The 17,321-nt window shown below is 38.7% G+C and overlaps 1 protein-coding gene and 1 non-coding gene across 2 annotated transcripts; both read right to left on the bottom strand.

Moving 5' to 3' along the window:
* Positions 1-276: 276 nt before the first annotated feature.
* Positions 277-12,642, bottom strand: LOC130957117 (uncharacterized). Its single transcript, XM_057884005.1, has 4 exons — positions 12,366-12,642; positions 1,276-1,789; positions 798-1,162; positions 277-719 (listed from the first exon to the last, which is right to left on the bottom strand). The coding sequence occupies exons 1-4, from the start codon at positions 12,640-12,642 to the stop codon at positions 277-279; spliced, it is 1,599 nt and encodes a 532-aa protein (XP_057739988.1).
* On the bottom strand, positions 5,951-6,058 carry LOC130958562 (small nucleolar RNA R71). Its single transcript, XR_009077675.1, has one exon. It is a non-coding gene; the product is annotated as a small nucleolar RNA R71 (small nucleolar RNA).
* Positions 12,643-17,321: the final 4,679 nt, after the last annotated feature.

Below are 17,321 nucleotides of genomic sequence, written 5' to 3'. Positions count from 1 at the left end.
CCGCGAATCCATCTCATTCAAGTAGCGGGTTGACTTCGGTCTTCCTTTTGTCGCATGCCTCAATGACCAGTTGGCGATCACCTTCGCTCCTTCATATCTATCCCACGTGGATGGGTCACCCATCGAAATAAACTCGCCTCTGTACACCTTGCAAATTTCAGTCATCTTGTACACGTCGTGCACATATACTTGCCAATTAAGACGCTGGTTAGCGCAACATGCAAGAACGTGGCGACATGGGAGTCGCTCAACATGGAAATGGCCACAGTTGCAGAATCATCGCGCAAGGTTAATAGTGTAAATGGAACCATCTTCCATTTCACGAACCTCAAACATCTCATTCCGCTTGTCGAACTGGTTGACCACAATGTTTCTTGCACGTCGAAAGCTTTCTTCAACTCTCTTCGTTGCAAATTTTGAATACGTGAATCTGTTGCGGACACACTCATGAGCCTCGACACTCTTCCGAGTAAACAATTCATTCAGCCGATAGAAAGTAAACCTAACAATGACAGTCACAGGAAGGTTGTGTGCACCCTTCAGGACAGAATTTATGCACTCTACCAAGTTTGTCGTCATATGACCCCAACGATGACCCCCATCGAATGCTAACATCCATCTCTCAACACCGATGTCATCGCACCATTGAGTATATGCCTCACTCCACTCTTTAAGCCGTTGGTAGTTTTTGTTGTTCTCCTGTTCTGTCATAAAATAGCCTGTTCAATAATTCATTTAATCGTAAGGATTGACCACAAAATTATTATGAATAGGACCATATCAGCAAAATGAAATACCTGTGTTAATCACCAGTTTATGCAAATATGGAGCCTTAAACCTCCTTAAGAAGTTTGACCCGATGTGCCTGATGCAGTACATACGCCACGCTCTTGGTGGTGACCATGCACCGTTACTGCGACCTACTGCAGTGTCGATAAAGGTATGGCGGTCAGAAATAATGTCCACGCCATCAATGGTCACAACATATCTCCGCAAATTGGTCAGAAAAAACTCCCACGCGTCTGCCGTCTTACCATTGACTATCGCAAATGCAATAGGCACAATGTTTTGGTTCCCATCTTGTGCTACCACAACCATAAGTGCACCTTTATATTTACCATACAGATGCGTGCCATCAACCTGCATCAGTGGCTTGCAGTGTCTGAATGCTACAATACATGCATAGAAGCTCCAAAAATGCGGTGCAGTACTCTTACACCTTGAACTTTCTCACTTTCACGGTAAACGGGGAGCATTTTAATTTACACATGAGACCTTGGCATCTTCACATTCATTGCTTTCAACCATATTGGCAGAGTCTGGTAAGAAACTTTCCAATCACCAAAAATTTTTGCGACAGATTTCTGCTTTGCCAACCAAGCCTTGCAGTAACTTACATTGTAGTTAAATCTGGATTGAACTTCTGCAATAATAGACTTCACCTTTATCGATGGGTCTGCTTCGACCAACGGCCTAATAGCCTCTGCAATTGTGTTTGAGGTCAACTTCGCATGATCTTGTGAAATCGTGCCCATGGTGCACGTGTGTTTGCCATTGTATCTTCTGATCTCCCAACAAGCTTTATTTTGAATCAAACTAGCTTGGATAAGCCAACCGCAACCTTCACCATAACCCTTGTATTTCGCATAGAATGCCTGCGGCTCAAACTTATACACAGTGTAATCAACTCTTCTAGCGATAGTGTAGCTTTTGATTGCAGATATCACCGACTCTCTCGAACCGAATTCCATTCTGACACTAAATTCACCATCTTCCGCGGCAGCGTTGCCTTCACATACGACATGCACACCACCATCAGTCAGATAAGACAATTAAAATAAATACTATAGGCAACTTAAATTAATAATAATAACATACCCATGTTCGCATACTTAGGAAATTCCGGGGCATGCATGGCTTCGAGATCTAGAGACCGCATAAAAGATGGAACACCAAACGGGTGCTGGCTTACTGATGAGCGGATGATTTGTATACTTTTTGGCATTGTTTTTAGTATGTTTTTGATATGATTTAGTTAGTTTTTATTATATTTTTATTAGTTTTTAATTAAATTTCACTTTTCTGGACTTTACTATGAGTTTGTGTATTTTTCTGTGATTTCAGGTATTTTCTGGCTGAAATTGAGGGACCTGAGCAAAAATCTGATCCAGAGACTCAAAAGGACTGCAGATGCTGTTGGATTCTGACCTCCCTGCACTCGAAGTGGATTTTCTGGAGCTACAGAAGCCCAATTGGCGCGCTCTCAACGGCGTTGGAAAGTAGACATCCTGGGCTTTCCAACAATATATAATAGTCCATACTTTGCCCAAGATTTGATGGCCCAAACCGGCGTTCAAAGTCACCTCAAGGAATTCCAGCGTTAAACGCCGGAACTGGCACCTGATTGGGAGTTAAACGCCCAAACTGGCACTAAAGCTGGCGTTTAACTCTAAGGAGAGTCTCTACACGAAAAAAGCTTCATTGCTCAGCCCAAGCACACACCAAGTGGGCCCGGAAGTGGATTTTTATGTCATTTACTCATCTATGTACTAGTTTTCTATAAGTAGGACCTTTTACTATTGTATTAAGGACATCTGGGTAGCTATCTTTGAGTTTTATGCTATCTTAGATCATTGGGAGGCTGGCCATTCGGCCATGCCTAGACCTTATGCTTATGTATTTTCAACGGTGGAGTTTCTACACACCATAGATTAAGGTGTGGAGCTCTGCTATACCTCGAGTATTAATGCAATTACTATTGTTCTTCCATTCAATTCCGCTTGTTCTTTATCCAAGATATCACTTGTTCTTCAACATGATGAAGGTGATGATTGACGCCCATCACCATTCTCACCCATGAACAAGGTGACTGACAACCATTCTTGTTCTACAAGCATCTGAGGCTTAGTGAATATCTCTTGGATTCCTGATTGCATGATGCATGGTTGATCGCCTGACAACCGAGTGCTCGCCTGACAAACGAGCCAACCATTCCGTGAGATCAGAGTCTTCGTGGTATAGGCAAGAACTGATGGCAGCATTCAAGAGAATCCGGAAGGTCTAACCTTGTCTGTGGTATTCTGAGTAGGATTCAATGATTGAATGACTGTGACGTGCTTCAAACCTGTAACCTACTGGGCGTTAGTGACAGACGCAAAAGAGTTATTCTATTCCGGTAGGGGAGGGAACCAAACCGGTGATTGGCAGCACTGTGACAGAGTGTGTGCATTAGCTTTCACTGCGCGGATGGGAGGTAGCTGCTGACAACAGTGAAACCTTACACGAGCTTGCCATGGAAAGGAGTAAGAAAGGATTGGATGAAGGCATTAGGAAAGCAGAGAGACGGAAGGGAAGGCATCTTCATACACTTGTCTGAAGCTCTTACACCAATGATATACATAAGTATCTCTATCCTTATCTTTTATGTTATTTTCGTTCATCACCATATACATCTAAGTTTGCCTGACTAAGATTTACAAGATGACCATAGCTTGCTTCAATACTAACAATCTCCGTGGGATCGACCCTTACTCACGTAAGGTTTATTACTTGGACGACCCAGTGCACTTGCTGGTTAGTTGTGCGAAGTTGTGTAATGCCATGGTATTGAGCCACCAAGTTCTTGCAGCCATTACCGGGGATTATTTGAGTTGTGAAAAAGTATTGTTCACAATTTCGCGCACCAAGTTTTTGGCGCCGTTGCCGGGGATTGTTCAAGTTTTGAGCAAGCTTTTGGTAACATCAGTGCCAAGATCCGGCAACAACATCAAGTTTTTGGTGTTATTGCCCGGGATTGTTTAGGCTGGACAACTGACGGTTCATCTTGTTGCTTAGATTAGGTATTATTTTTTTCGAAATTCTTGAAGATGAATTCTAGAGTTTCATGATGATTTGTTGAAATCTGGCTGGCTGAGAAGCCATGTCTAATCTCATTGGACCGAGGTTTCAACTTATCACCACAAGAACTTGTTGATTTCTTATCAATCTTGCTTTTGGAGCAGTGATTTGCTAAGGCTTGGCTGGCCTCTGGCCATGTCTAGTGTTTTGGACCGAAGCTTTCTTTGAAAGCTTGGCTGGCTGTGAAGCCATGTCTAATTCCTGGACCGGAGTCTTAGACTAGCATTGCACTGATTCCTGGAATTCTCATTAAGAATTTTGATACCTTTTCCCATTTAATTTTCGAAAAACACAAAAAAAATTACAAAATCATAAAAAGACCAAAAATATTTGATGTTTCTTGCTTAAGTTTAGTGTCTCATCCTAAGTTTGGTGTCAAATGCATGTTTTTGTTATAATTTTCGAATCCATGCATATATTTCTTTGTTTTGATCTTTGAATTCTATTGACTTGAGTGATTATGTGTCTCATATAGTGTCAATAGTATACAAACTGCTAAGTTTGGTGTCTTGCATGCATTGTTAATTGATTCCTTTTGCATTTTGATTATTAAAAAAAAAATCCAAAAATATTTTTAATTTGTGTCTTTTCAAGTCAATGATACAAAGAATTGAAGATTCAGAACATACTGCAGAGGAATTACACAGAAAAAGCTGAGCATTCAAAAATGCCCAGTGAAGAAGGCAGACTGGCGTTTAAACGCCAGCCAGGGCACCTGGTTGGGCGTTTAACGCCCAAAGAGGTAGCATTTTGGGCGTTAAACGCCAGAATGTATACCATTCTGGGCGTTTAACGCCAGGATGGTGCTAGGGGGAAGATTTTGTTTTCAAATCAATTTTTTTTTAGTTTTTCAAAATCAAATCTTTTTCAAATCAAATCTTTTCAATCAAATGTTTTCAAAATCAATTTCTTTCCTTTTTAAAAGATACTTACTAACAATTAGTGATTTGATTGAACATCTCAAAATTGTTGCCTTTTCTGTTGAGGAAGGTTTTATGTTTGAATCATATCTTTTCTTGTTAGGCAAGTCATTAATTTTTAAAATCATATCTTTTCAAATTGTTTTCAAATCATATCCTTTAAAATTGTTTTCAAATCATATCTTCTCAATCACATCTTTTTAAAACCATAACTTTTCAATTAAATCTTTTTAACCACATCTTTTTCAAAATAGTTTTCAATCAAATCTTTTTAATTTCTAATTTCAAAATCTTTTTCAAAAATCACTTGATTTCTTTCTCACTTTTAATTTTCGAAAATTATCAATCAAATTTTCAAAATGTTTTCAAAATCTTTTGAATGAATTTTCGAAAATTCTCTTCCCTCCTTCCCACATCCTTCTATTTATGGAGTACCACTCCTTCTGAATGCACAATTCGAGCCTTATCTAACTAAAGTTCGAATTCTTCTTCTCCTTCTTCTTTCTATTTCTCTTTTCCTCTGACATTTCAAGGAATCTCTATACTGTGACATAGAGGATTCCACATTTTCTTTTTCTCTTCTCTTTCATATGAGCAGGAGCAGAGACAAAGGCATTCTTGTTGAAGCTGACCCTGAACCTGAGAGAACCTTGAAGCGAAAGCTAAGAGAAGCCAAGGCACAACTCTCTTTAGAGGACCTGACCGAATTCTTCAAGGAAGAAGAACACATGGCAGCCGAAAACAACAACAATGCCAACAATGCAAGGAAGGTGCTGGGTGACTTTACTGCACCTACTCCTGATTTCTATGGGAGAAGCATCTCTATCCCTGCCATTGGAGCAAACAACTTTGAGCTTAAGCCTCAATTAGTTTCTCTAATGCAACAGAATTGCAAGTTCCATGGACTTCCAATGGAAGATCCTCATCAGTTTTTAGCTGAATTCTTGCAAATCTGTGACACAGTCAAGACTAATGGGGTTAACCCTGAGGTCTATAGACTGATGCTATTCCCTTTTGCTGTGAGAGACAGAGCTAGAATATGGTTGGACTCCCAACCTAAAGAAAGCCTGGACTCTTGGGAAAAGCTAGTCAATGCCTTCTTGACAAAGTTCTTTCCACCACAAAGATGGAGTAAGCTTAGAGTGGAAGTCCAAACCTTCAGACAGAAGGATGGAGAATCCCTCTATGAAGCTTGGGAAAGATACAAACAGTTAATCAGAAAATGTCCCTCTGACATGCTTTCTGAATGGAGCATCATAGGTATTTTCTATGATGGTCTCTCTGAACTATCCAAGATGTCTTTGGATAGCTCTGCTGGAGGATCTCTTCATCTGAAGAAGACGCCTACTGAAGCTCAAGAACTGATTGAAATGGTTGCAAATAACCAATTCATGTACACTTCTGAAAGGAATCCTGTGAACAATGGGACTAGTCAGAAGAAAGGAGTTCTTGAAATTGACACTCTGAATGCCATTTTGGCTCAGAATAAAATATTGACTCAACAAGTCAATCTGATTTCTCAAAGTCTGTCTGGAATGCAAAATGCACCAACAGTACTAAGGATGCTTCATCTGAGGAAGAAGCTTATGATCCTGAGAACCCTTCCATGGAAGAGGTGAATTACCTAGGAGAACCCTATGGAAACACCTATAATTCTTCATGGAGAAATCACCCAAATCTCTCATGGAAGAATCAAGAGAGACCTCAACAAGGTTTCAATAATAATGGTGGAAGAAACAGGTTTAACAATGGTAAACCTTTTCCATCATCTTCTCAGCAACAGACAGAGAGCTCTAAGCAGAATACCTCTGACTTAGCAACCATGGTCTCTGATCTAATCAAAACCACTCAAAGTTTCATGACTGAAACTAGATCCTCCATTAGGAATTTGGAAGGACAAGTGGGTCAGCTGAGCAAGAAAATTACTGAACTTCCCCCAAGCACTCTCCCAAGTAACACTGAAGAAAATCCAAAAGGAGAGTGCAAAGCCATAAATATGGCCGAATTCTGGGAGGAAGAAGAGGCAGTGAACGCCACTGAGGAAGGCCTCACTGGACGTCCACTGGCCTCCAATGAGTTCCCCAATGAGAAACCTTGGGAATCTGAGGCTCAAACTGAGACCATAGAGATTCCCTTGGACTTACTACTGCCTTTCATGAGCTCTGATGAGTATTCTTCCTCTGAAGAGGATGAGTATGTCACTGAAGAGCAAGTCGCTAAATACCTTGGAGCAATCATGAAGCTGAATGACAGGTTATTTGGAAATGAGACTTGGGAGGATGAACCCCCTTTGCTCACCAAAGAACTGGATAACTTGTCCAGGCAGCAATTGCCTCAAAAGAGGCAGGATCCTGGGAAGTTTTCTATACCTTGTACCATAGGCACCATGACCTTCAAGAAGACCTTGTGTGACTTGGGGTCAAGTGTAAACCTCATGCCCCTCTCTGTAATGGGGAAATTAGGAATCTTTGAGGTGCAAGCTGCAAAAATCTCACTAGAGATGGCAGACAACTCAAGAAAACAAGCCCATGGACTTGTAGAGGATGTTCTGGTTAAGGTTGAAGACCATTACATTCCTACTGATTTCATAGTCCTAGAGACTGGGAAGTGCATGGATGAATCCATCATCCTTGGCAGACCCTTCCTAGCCACAGCAAAGGCTGTGATTGATGTTGATAGAGGAGAGTTGATCATTCAAGTGAATGAAGAATCCTTGGTGTTTAAGGCCCAAGGATATCCCTCTGTCATCATGGAGAAGAAGCATGAAGAGCTTCTCTCAAAACAGAGCCAAACAGAGCCCCCACAGTCAGACTCTAAGTTTGGTGTTGGGAGGCCACAATCAAACTCTAAGTTTGGTGTTGGGAAGTTCCAACACGGTTCTGAGCATCTCTGAGGCTCCATGAGAGTCCTCTGTCAAGCTAATGACAGTAAAGAAGCGCTTGTTGGGAGGCAACCCAATGTTTTATAATTAATTATTTTCTTTTGTTATTTTATCTTTTTTGTAGGTTGATGATCATAAGAAGTCACAAAAACAATGAAAAAAGCAAAAACAAAATGAAAAACAGGAAGAAAAACAGCACACCCTGGAGGAAGATGCTGCTGGCGTTCAAACGCCAGTCAGCCTAGCAGTTGGGCGTTTAACGCCCAGTCTGGCACCCTTCTGGGCGTTTAACGCCAGAAAGGGGCACCAGACTGGCGTTAAACGCCAGTAAAGGGCAAAAACCTGGCGTTAAACGCCAGGAATGGGCACCAGCCCGGCGTTTAACGCCAGAAAAGGCTCAAAACGTGGATTTTGATGCCATTTGGTGCAAGGATGCCTTTTCCTTGACACTACAGGATCTGTGGACCCCACAGGACCCTACCATCACTCTCTCTCTTCTTCCCCCATTCACCAATCACCTCAACACCTCTTCCCCAAAAACCCCTCACCTATCAAATCCCATCTTTCTCTTCACCACTCACATCCATCCTTCATAAAACCCCACCAACCTCACCCTTCAAATTCAAACCACTTTCCCTCCCAAACCCACCCTCAAATGGCCGAACCCTCATCCCCCTCTTTCCTATATAAACCCCTCTTTACCCCTTCATTTTCCACTACCTAAACCTCACTTCTCCCCCTCCTTGGCCGAATACACCACCATCCCCCTCTTCCTCATTTCTTCTTCTTCTACTCTCTTCTTTCTTCTTTTGCTCGAGGACGAGCAAACATTTTAAGTTTGGTGTGGTGAAAGCGTTGCTTTTTCGTTTTTCCATAACCATTTATGGCATCCAAGGCCGGAGAAACCTCTAGAAAGAGGAAAGGGAAGGCAAAGGCTTCCACCTCCGAGTCATGGGAGATGGATAGATTCCTCTCAAGGGTGCATCAAGTCCACTTCTATGAAGTTGTGGCCTTGAAGAAGGTGATCCCCGAAGTCCCCTTTTCACTCAAAAAGGGTGAATATCCGGAGATCCGCCATGAGATCCGAAGAAGAGGTTGGGAAGTACTTACCAACCCCACTCAACAAGTCGGAATCTTGATGGTTCAAGAGTTCTATGCCAATGCATGGATCACCAAGAACCATGACCAAAGTGTGAACCCGGATCCAAAGAATTATCTTACTATGGTTCGGGGGAAATACTTGGATTTTAGTCCGGAAAGTGTGAGGGTGGCGTTCAACTTGCCTATGATGCAAGGAGATGAGCATCCTTACACTAGAAGGGTCAACTTTGATCAAAGGTTGGACCAAGTCCTCACAGTCATATGTGAAGAGGGCGCACAATGGAAGCAAGATTCAAGAGGAAAGCCGGTCCAATTGAGAAGGCATGACCTCAAACCCGTGGCTAGAGGATGGTTAGAGTTCATACAACGCTCAATCATTCCCACTAGCAACCGGTCCGAAGTTACCATAGACCGGGCTATCATGATCCATAGCATCATGATTGGAGAAGAAATAGAGGTTCATGAGGTTATAGCCCAAGAACTCTATAGGGTGGCTGACAAGACCTCTACCTTGGCAAGGTTAGCCTTTCCTCACCTCATTTGTCACCTCTGTTATTCAGTGGGAGTTGACATAGAGGGAGACATCACCATTGATGAGGACAAGCCCATCACTAAGAAAAGGATGGAGTACACAAGAGATCCCACTCATCATGAGATCCCTGAGATTCCTCAAGGGATGAATTTTCCTCCACAAGACTATTGGGGGCAACTAAACACCTCCCTAGGAGAGTTGAGTTCCAATATGGGACAACTAAGGGTGGAGCACCAAGAACACTCCATTCTCCTCCATGAAATTAGAGAAGAACAAAGAATCATGAGAGAGGAGCAACAAAGGCAAGGAAGAGACATTGAGGAGCTCAAGCACTCCATAGGACCTTCAAAAGCAAGGAAGAGCCGCCATCACTGAGGTGGACCCGTTCCATGATTTCCTTGTTCTTTATTCCTTTGTTTTTCGAATTTTAGTGCTTTATGTTATCCATGCTTGTGTCTTATGATCATTAGTGTCTTAGTGTCTATGCCTTAAAGTTATGAATGTCCTATGAATCCATCACCTTTCTTGAATAAAAATGTGCTTAATTGAAAAAGGAAGAATTGCATGAATTTTGAATTTTATAATAGTTTAATTATTTTGATGTGGTGGCAATATTTTTGTTCTCTGAATGTATGCTTAAACAGTGCATATGTATCTTGAATTTGTGGTTCATGAATGTTGGCTCTTGAAAGAATGATGAAAAAGGAGACATGTTATTGAGGATCTGAAAAATCAATAAAATGATTCTTGAAGCAAGAAAAAGCATTGCTATTCAAAAAAAAAAAACCGAAAAAAAAAGAGAAAAAAAGAAAACGAAACAAAATAATAATAAGAGTTGTGATCCAAGGCAAATAAGAGTGTGCTTAAGAACCCTGGACACCTCTAATTGGGGACTTTAGCAAAGCTAAGTCACAATCTGAAAAGGTTCACCCAATTATGTGTCTGTGGCATGTATGTATCCGGTGGTAATACTGGAAAGACAGAGTGCTTTGGGCCACAGCCAAGACTCAATAAATAGCTATGTTCAAGAATCATCATACTTTACTAGGAGAATCATTAACACTATCTGGATTCTAAGTTCCTAAAGAAGCCAACCATTCTGAATTTCAAAGGATAGATTGAGATGCCAAAACTGTTCAGAGGCAAAAAGTTAAAAGCCCCGCTCATCTAATTAATACTGATCTTCACAGATGTTTTTGGAATTCATTGCATATTCTCTTCCTTTTATCTTATTTGATTTTCAGTTGCTTGGGGACAAGCAACAATTTAAGTTTGGTGTTGTGATGAGCGGATGATTTGTATACTTTTTGGCATTGTTTTTAGTATGTTTTTGATATGATTTAGTTAGTTTTTATTATATTTTTATTAGTTTTTAATTAAATTTCACTTTTCTGGACTTTACTATGAGTTTGTGTGTTTTTCTGTGATTTCAGGTATTTTCTGGCTGAAATTGAGGGACCTGAGCAAAAATCTGATCCAGAGACTCAAAAGGACTGCAGATGCTGTTGGATTCTGACCTCCCTGCACTCGAAGTGGATTTTCTGGAGCTACAGAAGCCCAATTGGCGCGCTCTCAACGGCGTTGGAAAGTAGACATCCTGGGCTTTCCATCAATATATAATAGTCCATACTTTGCCCAAGATTTGATGGCCCAAACCGGCGTTCAAAGTCACCTCAAGGAATTCCAGCGTTAAACGCCGGAACTGGCACCTGATTGGGAGTTAAACGCCCAAACTGGCACTAAAGCTGGCGTTTAACTCCAAGGAGAGTCTCTACACGAAAAAAGCTTCATTGCTCAGCCCAAGCACACACCAAGTGGGTCCGGAAGTGGATTTTTATGTCATTTACTCATCTATGTACTAGTTTTCTATAAGTAGGACCTTTTACTATTGTATTAAGGACATCTGGGTAGCTATCTTTGAGTTTTATGCTATCTTAGATCATTGGGAGGCTGGCCATTCGGCCATGCCTAGACCTTATGCTTATGTATTTTCAACGGTGGAGTTTCTACACACCATAGATTAAGGTGTGGAGCTCTGCTGTACCTCGAGTATTAATGCAATTACTATTGTTCTTCCATTCAATTCCGCTTGTTCTTTATCCAAGATATCACTTGTTCTTCAACATGATGAAGGTGATGATTGACGCCCATCACCATTCTCACCCATGAACAAGGTGACTGACAACCATTCTTGTTCTACAAGCATCTGAGGCTTAGTGAATATCTCTTGGATTCCTGATTGCATGATGCATGGTTGATCGCCTGACAACCGAGTGCTCGCCTGACAAACGAGCCAACCATTCCGTGAGATCAGAGTCTTCGTGGTATAGGCAAGAACTGATGGCAGCATTCAAGAGAATCCGGAAGGTCTAACCTTGTCTGTGGTATTCTGAGTAGGATTCAATGATTGAATGACTGTGACGTGCTTCAAACCTGTAACCTACTGGGCGTTAGTGACAGACGCAAAAGAGTTATTCTATTCCGGTAGGAGAGGGAACCAAACCGGTGATTGGCAGCACTGTGACAGAGTGTGTGCATTAGCTTTCACTGCGCGGATGGGAGGTAGCTGCTGACAACAGTGAAACCTTACACGAGCTTGCCATGGAAAGGAGTAAGAAAGGATTGGATGAAGGCATTAGGAAAGTAGAGAGACGGAAGGGAAGGCATCTTCATACACTTGTCTGAAGCTCTTACACCAATGATATACATAAGTATCTCTATCCTTATCTTTTATGTTATTTTCGTTCATCACCATATACATCTGAGTTTGCCTGACTAAGATTTACAAGATGACCATAGCTTGCTTCAATACTAACAATCTCCGTGGGATCGACCCTTACTCACGTAAGGTTTATTACTTGGACGACCCAGTGCACTTGCTGGTTAGTTGTGCGAAGTTGTGTAATGCCATGGTATTGAGCCACCAAGTTCTTGGAGCCATTACCGGGGATTATTTGAGTTGTGAAAAAGTATTGTTCAAAATTTCGCGCACCACTTACAATCACATCCGCTCCATTTTGCACTGTCGGATTGCCTGCTAAGTCTCTGTCATCGTTTTCGTCATCGACTTCATAGTTGGTTTCGAACTCCTCTTCACTGTCACTATTATCTTCTCCCCAATCTATATCTCCGAGCTCATCAACATTGACCTCCTCGCCAACCACACCCAACCCTGACTGCTGTTCGAACTCAACATACAGCTCTATCATCGGCACATGAAATCGGGTTTGTTGATAAATACATAACATCTGCTGCATACTAGCATCGTCAGTGATGGACATCATTTGAAACTGTATTAGTGAGGAATCCATATTTGACGATATATTTTGGATTGATTTGAATGGATTTCATCATATAAACCCACATTTATTCATCCAAATAGCATACTTTTGTGTTTTCTCTCTAAATTGAGCTTATTAATGAAAACATGCTATTTTGTGCTTAATTTAATCAATTTTATCCCATTTTCATTCCATTCGATACCTTGATGATTTTGATGAGTGATTTCAGGTGTAATAGGTTAGAAAGGCTTGATAAAAGTGGAAGAAAAACATGGAATTGGGAGAAAGCATGAAGAAATCAAAGGAGAGAAGCATTTCAGAGTGTGCCCATGCACACTTTCTGTACCTATGCATAAGGGTCAAAATCAGCACATGTGCCCACGCACAAAATGAAAATCAGCAAGTGTGTCCATGCACAACTTCTGTGCGTACGCACATGTCCCAGCACGTGACTCACTTAATGCAAATTGCTTGGGGCAATTTCTGGGCCTCCAGAGCCCAGTTTTGGGACTTTCTGAAGCTGATTCTTGCTATATCAAAGGGGCCTTCATTCCATGTGAAGGGGGAAGAAATTAGGATTAGTTTAACATCATGTAGGTTATTTTCTAGAGAGAGAAGCTCCCCTTCTCTCTAGAAATTAGGGTTTTTAGCTTAATTTCTTTATAATTTCTATTTTCAATCCTTATTTTCATCTAGTTTCTTCTACCTTTCTATGTTCTATTGCCTTAATTTCCTTAGCTTATCTTGTTAATTTTCATTTTGGTTACTTTGTATGTTGATGAACACTCTTGTTATTTTGATTTACATTTAATGCAATTTATGTTTCATGTTCCTTTATTGTTTAATTGAGTTGTTATGCTTACTCTTCTTGCTTGGTAGTTGTAGAATTTATTATTTCTTGTTATTTTACCATGCTTTCCTTTTATACCTTTCAAGTGTTTGATAAAATGCTTGGTTGGATTTTTGCCTAGTTTTTCACACTCTTTGTTAGAAAATTGGGTAATTAAGTGAACTTGAGTGGTGGATGTCCATTCCACATTGTGTGAGGATTGTTAATTGATTTGGTTTCCACTAACTCTAAGCTTCCCATTAATAGAGTTGGCTAGGACTTGTGAATTGAGATCAATTATGCCCTTTTGAGTAATCCTTGATGTTAGGATTGACTAATTGGAATTAATTCCACACAATTACCATGTTTGTGGTCCATAACTATGATAGGAAGCTTTAATTTCCCAATTCTTGCCAAGAGCTATTTTTGCAATTTAATTTCCTTTTTTATTGCTTTGATTGCTTGTCATTTAATTACTTGCATGCATCTTTATTTTCTTGCTTTTTACACTTCTTGTCTCATTGCCATCAATCCCCATTAGCCCTCCTAACCAATAATTGAGCACTTCCATTTGCAACTCCTAGGGAAAACGACCCGAAAGTTTAAATACTCTCGGTTAATTTGGTATTGATTGTGACATCTCCTTTTGAATTTAAAATTTGATTTGAACATTACTTGTTGGCTTGGAACTATACTTGCAAAGAAATATATTTTGTGAAAATCCTAAACCGACGGTCTTGCTCTTTCAATCAGCCCACTAAATATTTGTACAGGATTTCTGTATAAAATGTTGCTCACCATTTTCGAAATGTGGCTTTGAATGTTATTACAAAGTCCATTTTGTAACTCTACAAAACTCATGGTACATGGAATAACAAATGACAATGGACATTCACAAACAACAATCACTCCTTCATGTGTGTTTGGTATAATCTCACCATTATAATACACTCGTAAATTTGCAATATTTTCCATAATTACAACCTCACCTAATCCGATTTTTTTGACACACCTAACTGCCAAAAAGCTCAGAACTACGACATATGTGAAAGAAAGAAGAATAAAATGAGTAGAAATAGAGTGAGGCAAGCTGAATGAGAGTCTTACTTCGTATTTATACGCCGGACTCTTGGTTAAAATATTTTTTTTTACAAAATGCAACCTGCGTTTTTAGTTTTTCAAAAAAAAAAAAGGCTGACAGCCCATAAAACGCAACCTGCGCTTTGGCTCTTCTATAAAAAAAAGCTGATACAAAAACGTAAAATACAAGATGCGTTTTGTTACTTCAAAAAAAATTAATGCCTACAGCAAAATGTAGGCTATGATTGGACTTAAAAGGAATAAAAAAAATTTAAAAACCTTTAGAAAAACAAAACGCAGGCTGCATTTGTCTATTTCCCTCAACAAAAAAAATTAAAACAAAACTAAAACGTAATTTACGTTTTGACCGAATACCATAGCAGTAAAAATTTTGTCTATGCATCCATTTCATTGTACAACACCAATACCAAATCCATAACGGAAAAAATAAGCCTAATTAAACCTTTAGTCAATTGAGTTTCTATCTTAGGCCCATTTTTGTAAATTTCCTGAAAAAGATACTTCTGTCAGCCCATTATAAAAATATACCATATTTAACATTTAACCAGTTTGGTACTTGCATTATCCAGTCCAAAAAAAAAAGTAAAAGTACTAGCCTTATGACAAAAAACAATGTAGTACTACTGTACTAGCGTGATCTGACCAAAAAAAGAAAGAGAAAAAAAATAAAACAATACTGATGGTTACCGGTACTTCGGTAGAGAGTATGGTTCTTGAGAAAAGCTCAAAATAAATAGAATTTATAGTTTTTAATTTCTTTGGTCTAGCATTCTAACTATATATTTTTAGCCAATATTTTTTAACATTATTGACCGACTCCTATCAAGACCAATAAATTTTTTGCGAGTCCTTTAATATTTATTGAGACCAAACTGTTGTGGTCCCCACAAAAAAGTTAACATGAAAATGGGGACGGAGATTATGTTCTGTCCTTCATCCATATTCAAAACAAAACACCAAATAAGTACTTGCAATGTTTATGATTTGAATGTCAAGTTTGAAATGTTGAAAATATTTTACCTCATTTATTACATTTGACATGAAACTGAAGTGCTTAAATAAATTATAATAATGGCCAAATTGGCCATGCTTACAACTTGAGAGCCGAGCAAAAAGTGAGCCAAATTACTCCATAAACCATTTATACCTCAATTCATTGGTAGTTCAATAAATCTGGATTGTGAGTTTGAGCTAATAATTATGAGCTACTGACGTGAATGTCTAGGAGTCAAGTTTTACTTTTGTTGTTTAACACAATAGCCCGCAAGTTAGCTATGTTTGTAGTTTGTACAATTTTTTAGCGAAGTAATGAAAGAATTATTTATTTCCATGTAAGATTTTAAGAGCAAATTACGCTAACTTGCCCTGTTTATTTATTATTTATCGGTTCTCCATTGTTTGGTGTTCCTTTCGAAGAAACAGAAATTTGGTGGAAATGGAATAAAGTCTAACTCATAAGAGGGAACGAAAGGGATAAAAAACACAAGTGCATAGTGGGACCACTGATCATAAGGCAAACCAACCTCTGCACAATTTTATCACAAAAGGTCAAGGTCCTTCTTACAAGAAAAGCATCATTATTCGGGTTTTTTTTTCTTTAATACGAAAATATAACATTTTAATTTTTTGTGTTTTTAAAAAATGTGAAAAGTACATAAATTAAAGGCTCTAATTTTTATATTTTAAATTTTTTAATTTTTTTAATAAAAATTTTTCAATTCAATTTTTGTATCTGTCACAAATTAGTCACAAATTAGATAGTCTAATTTTTGTATTTTTCACAAATTGAATAGTTCAATTTTTGTTTCTCTAATTAAACGATTTTATATTTGAGAATAATATCATATTAGTCTATATTTCAAAAAAATATCATTGCTACTCCAATATTAAAAACAAAAAATATTATTATTTTTTTTGAATTTTAAATATATTTATTTATTTATTTATTGAATTTTAAATTCATAATTCTTGCATAAATCTCTTTGACAAAGGTTCCATACGACCATACCCCCCTCTCCCCAAAAGAGAGGAGAGGAAAAAACAAAGTAACAAGGCCATTATTTGAGGGTGGAAACGCCCCTTTAATTTATTTTGAACCTTTTTCTTTTCCGTATTGGTTTATGTTAAAACCACAACCTAATCAAGATTAAAAAATGGTTTTCTTTTTCCCTTTTTTCTTTTTGTTGGGAAAGAACCAGAATGTTGGGTGCTCTGCTAAGGCGATGAGTTTGAGTTTTTTATATTGGACTTGTCTTTTTGTGGATGAAAGTATTTTTAAAAATTGATATTTTTTTAAAATCATATTTGAAATGACATTTTTATATTTTAGTTAACTTAATTTAATAAATAATTTATTTAAAAATCATGAATAAGAGTTAAAATTTTGGACAGAAAATTAGAATAATATTTAAAACTTTAGTGGGGAAAAAAAAGAGAAAAAATATGGCTGAAATGATCGAAAAAAATAGTGTACAAAAAATATTATTGATATTCATTTCACCAAAAAACTTTAGTTAGCACTTAGCACGCACTGAAGTACTTAACTTTTGCCGTTTATAGTTTAAAGTGAGCTGCGAAGAACTGAAGAGGATACAATTCTTTTCAGTTTTGCTTTTCCCTTTTAATTCCTTTAAGCAAAGGATCGAGTACATTTTACTTGTTAGAACGTGATCTAGGAAGTAGGAACCATAAATTTGTGAACAGCAAAAGAATATTATATGAAATGTCATTAACGTGAAAAAGTAAGCGTTGCACTTTATATATGATATGAAAATTAAAT

The sequence above is a fragment of the Arachis stenosperma genome, chromosome 10, assembly GCF_014773155.1.
Source record: "Arachis stenosperma cultivar V10309 chromosome 10, arast.V10309.gnm1.PFL2, whole genome shotgun sequence".
In the NCBI taxonomy this organism is placed as follows: domain Eukaryota; kingdom Viridiplantae; phylum Streptophyta; class Magnoliopsida; order Fabales; family Fabaceae; genus Arachis; species Arachis stenosperma.
This window is presented reverse-complemented; position numbering and strand designations above follow the sequence as displayed.

Bases quoted from the DNA above. Each gene is read 5' to 3' on its own strand.
- LOC130957117 (XM_057884005.1), bottom strand. From the start codon at position 12,642: ATGGATTCCTCACTAATACAGTTTCAAATGATGTCCATCACTGACGAT. The intron at 1,790-12,365 runs GCAATCCGACAG...TCGTATGTGAAG, and splicing joins CGATGACAGAGACTTAGCAG to GCAACGCTGCCGCGGAAGAT. The intron at 720-797 runs GTATTTCATTTT...ATTATTGAACAG, and splicing joins TAAACTGGTGATTAACACAG to GCTATTTTATGACAGAACAG.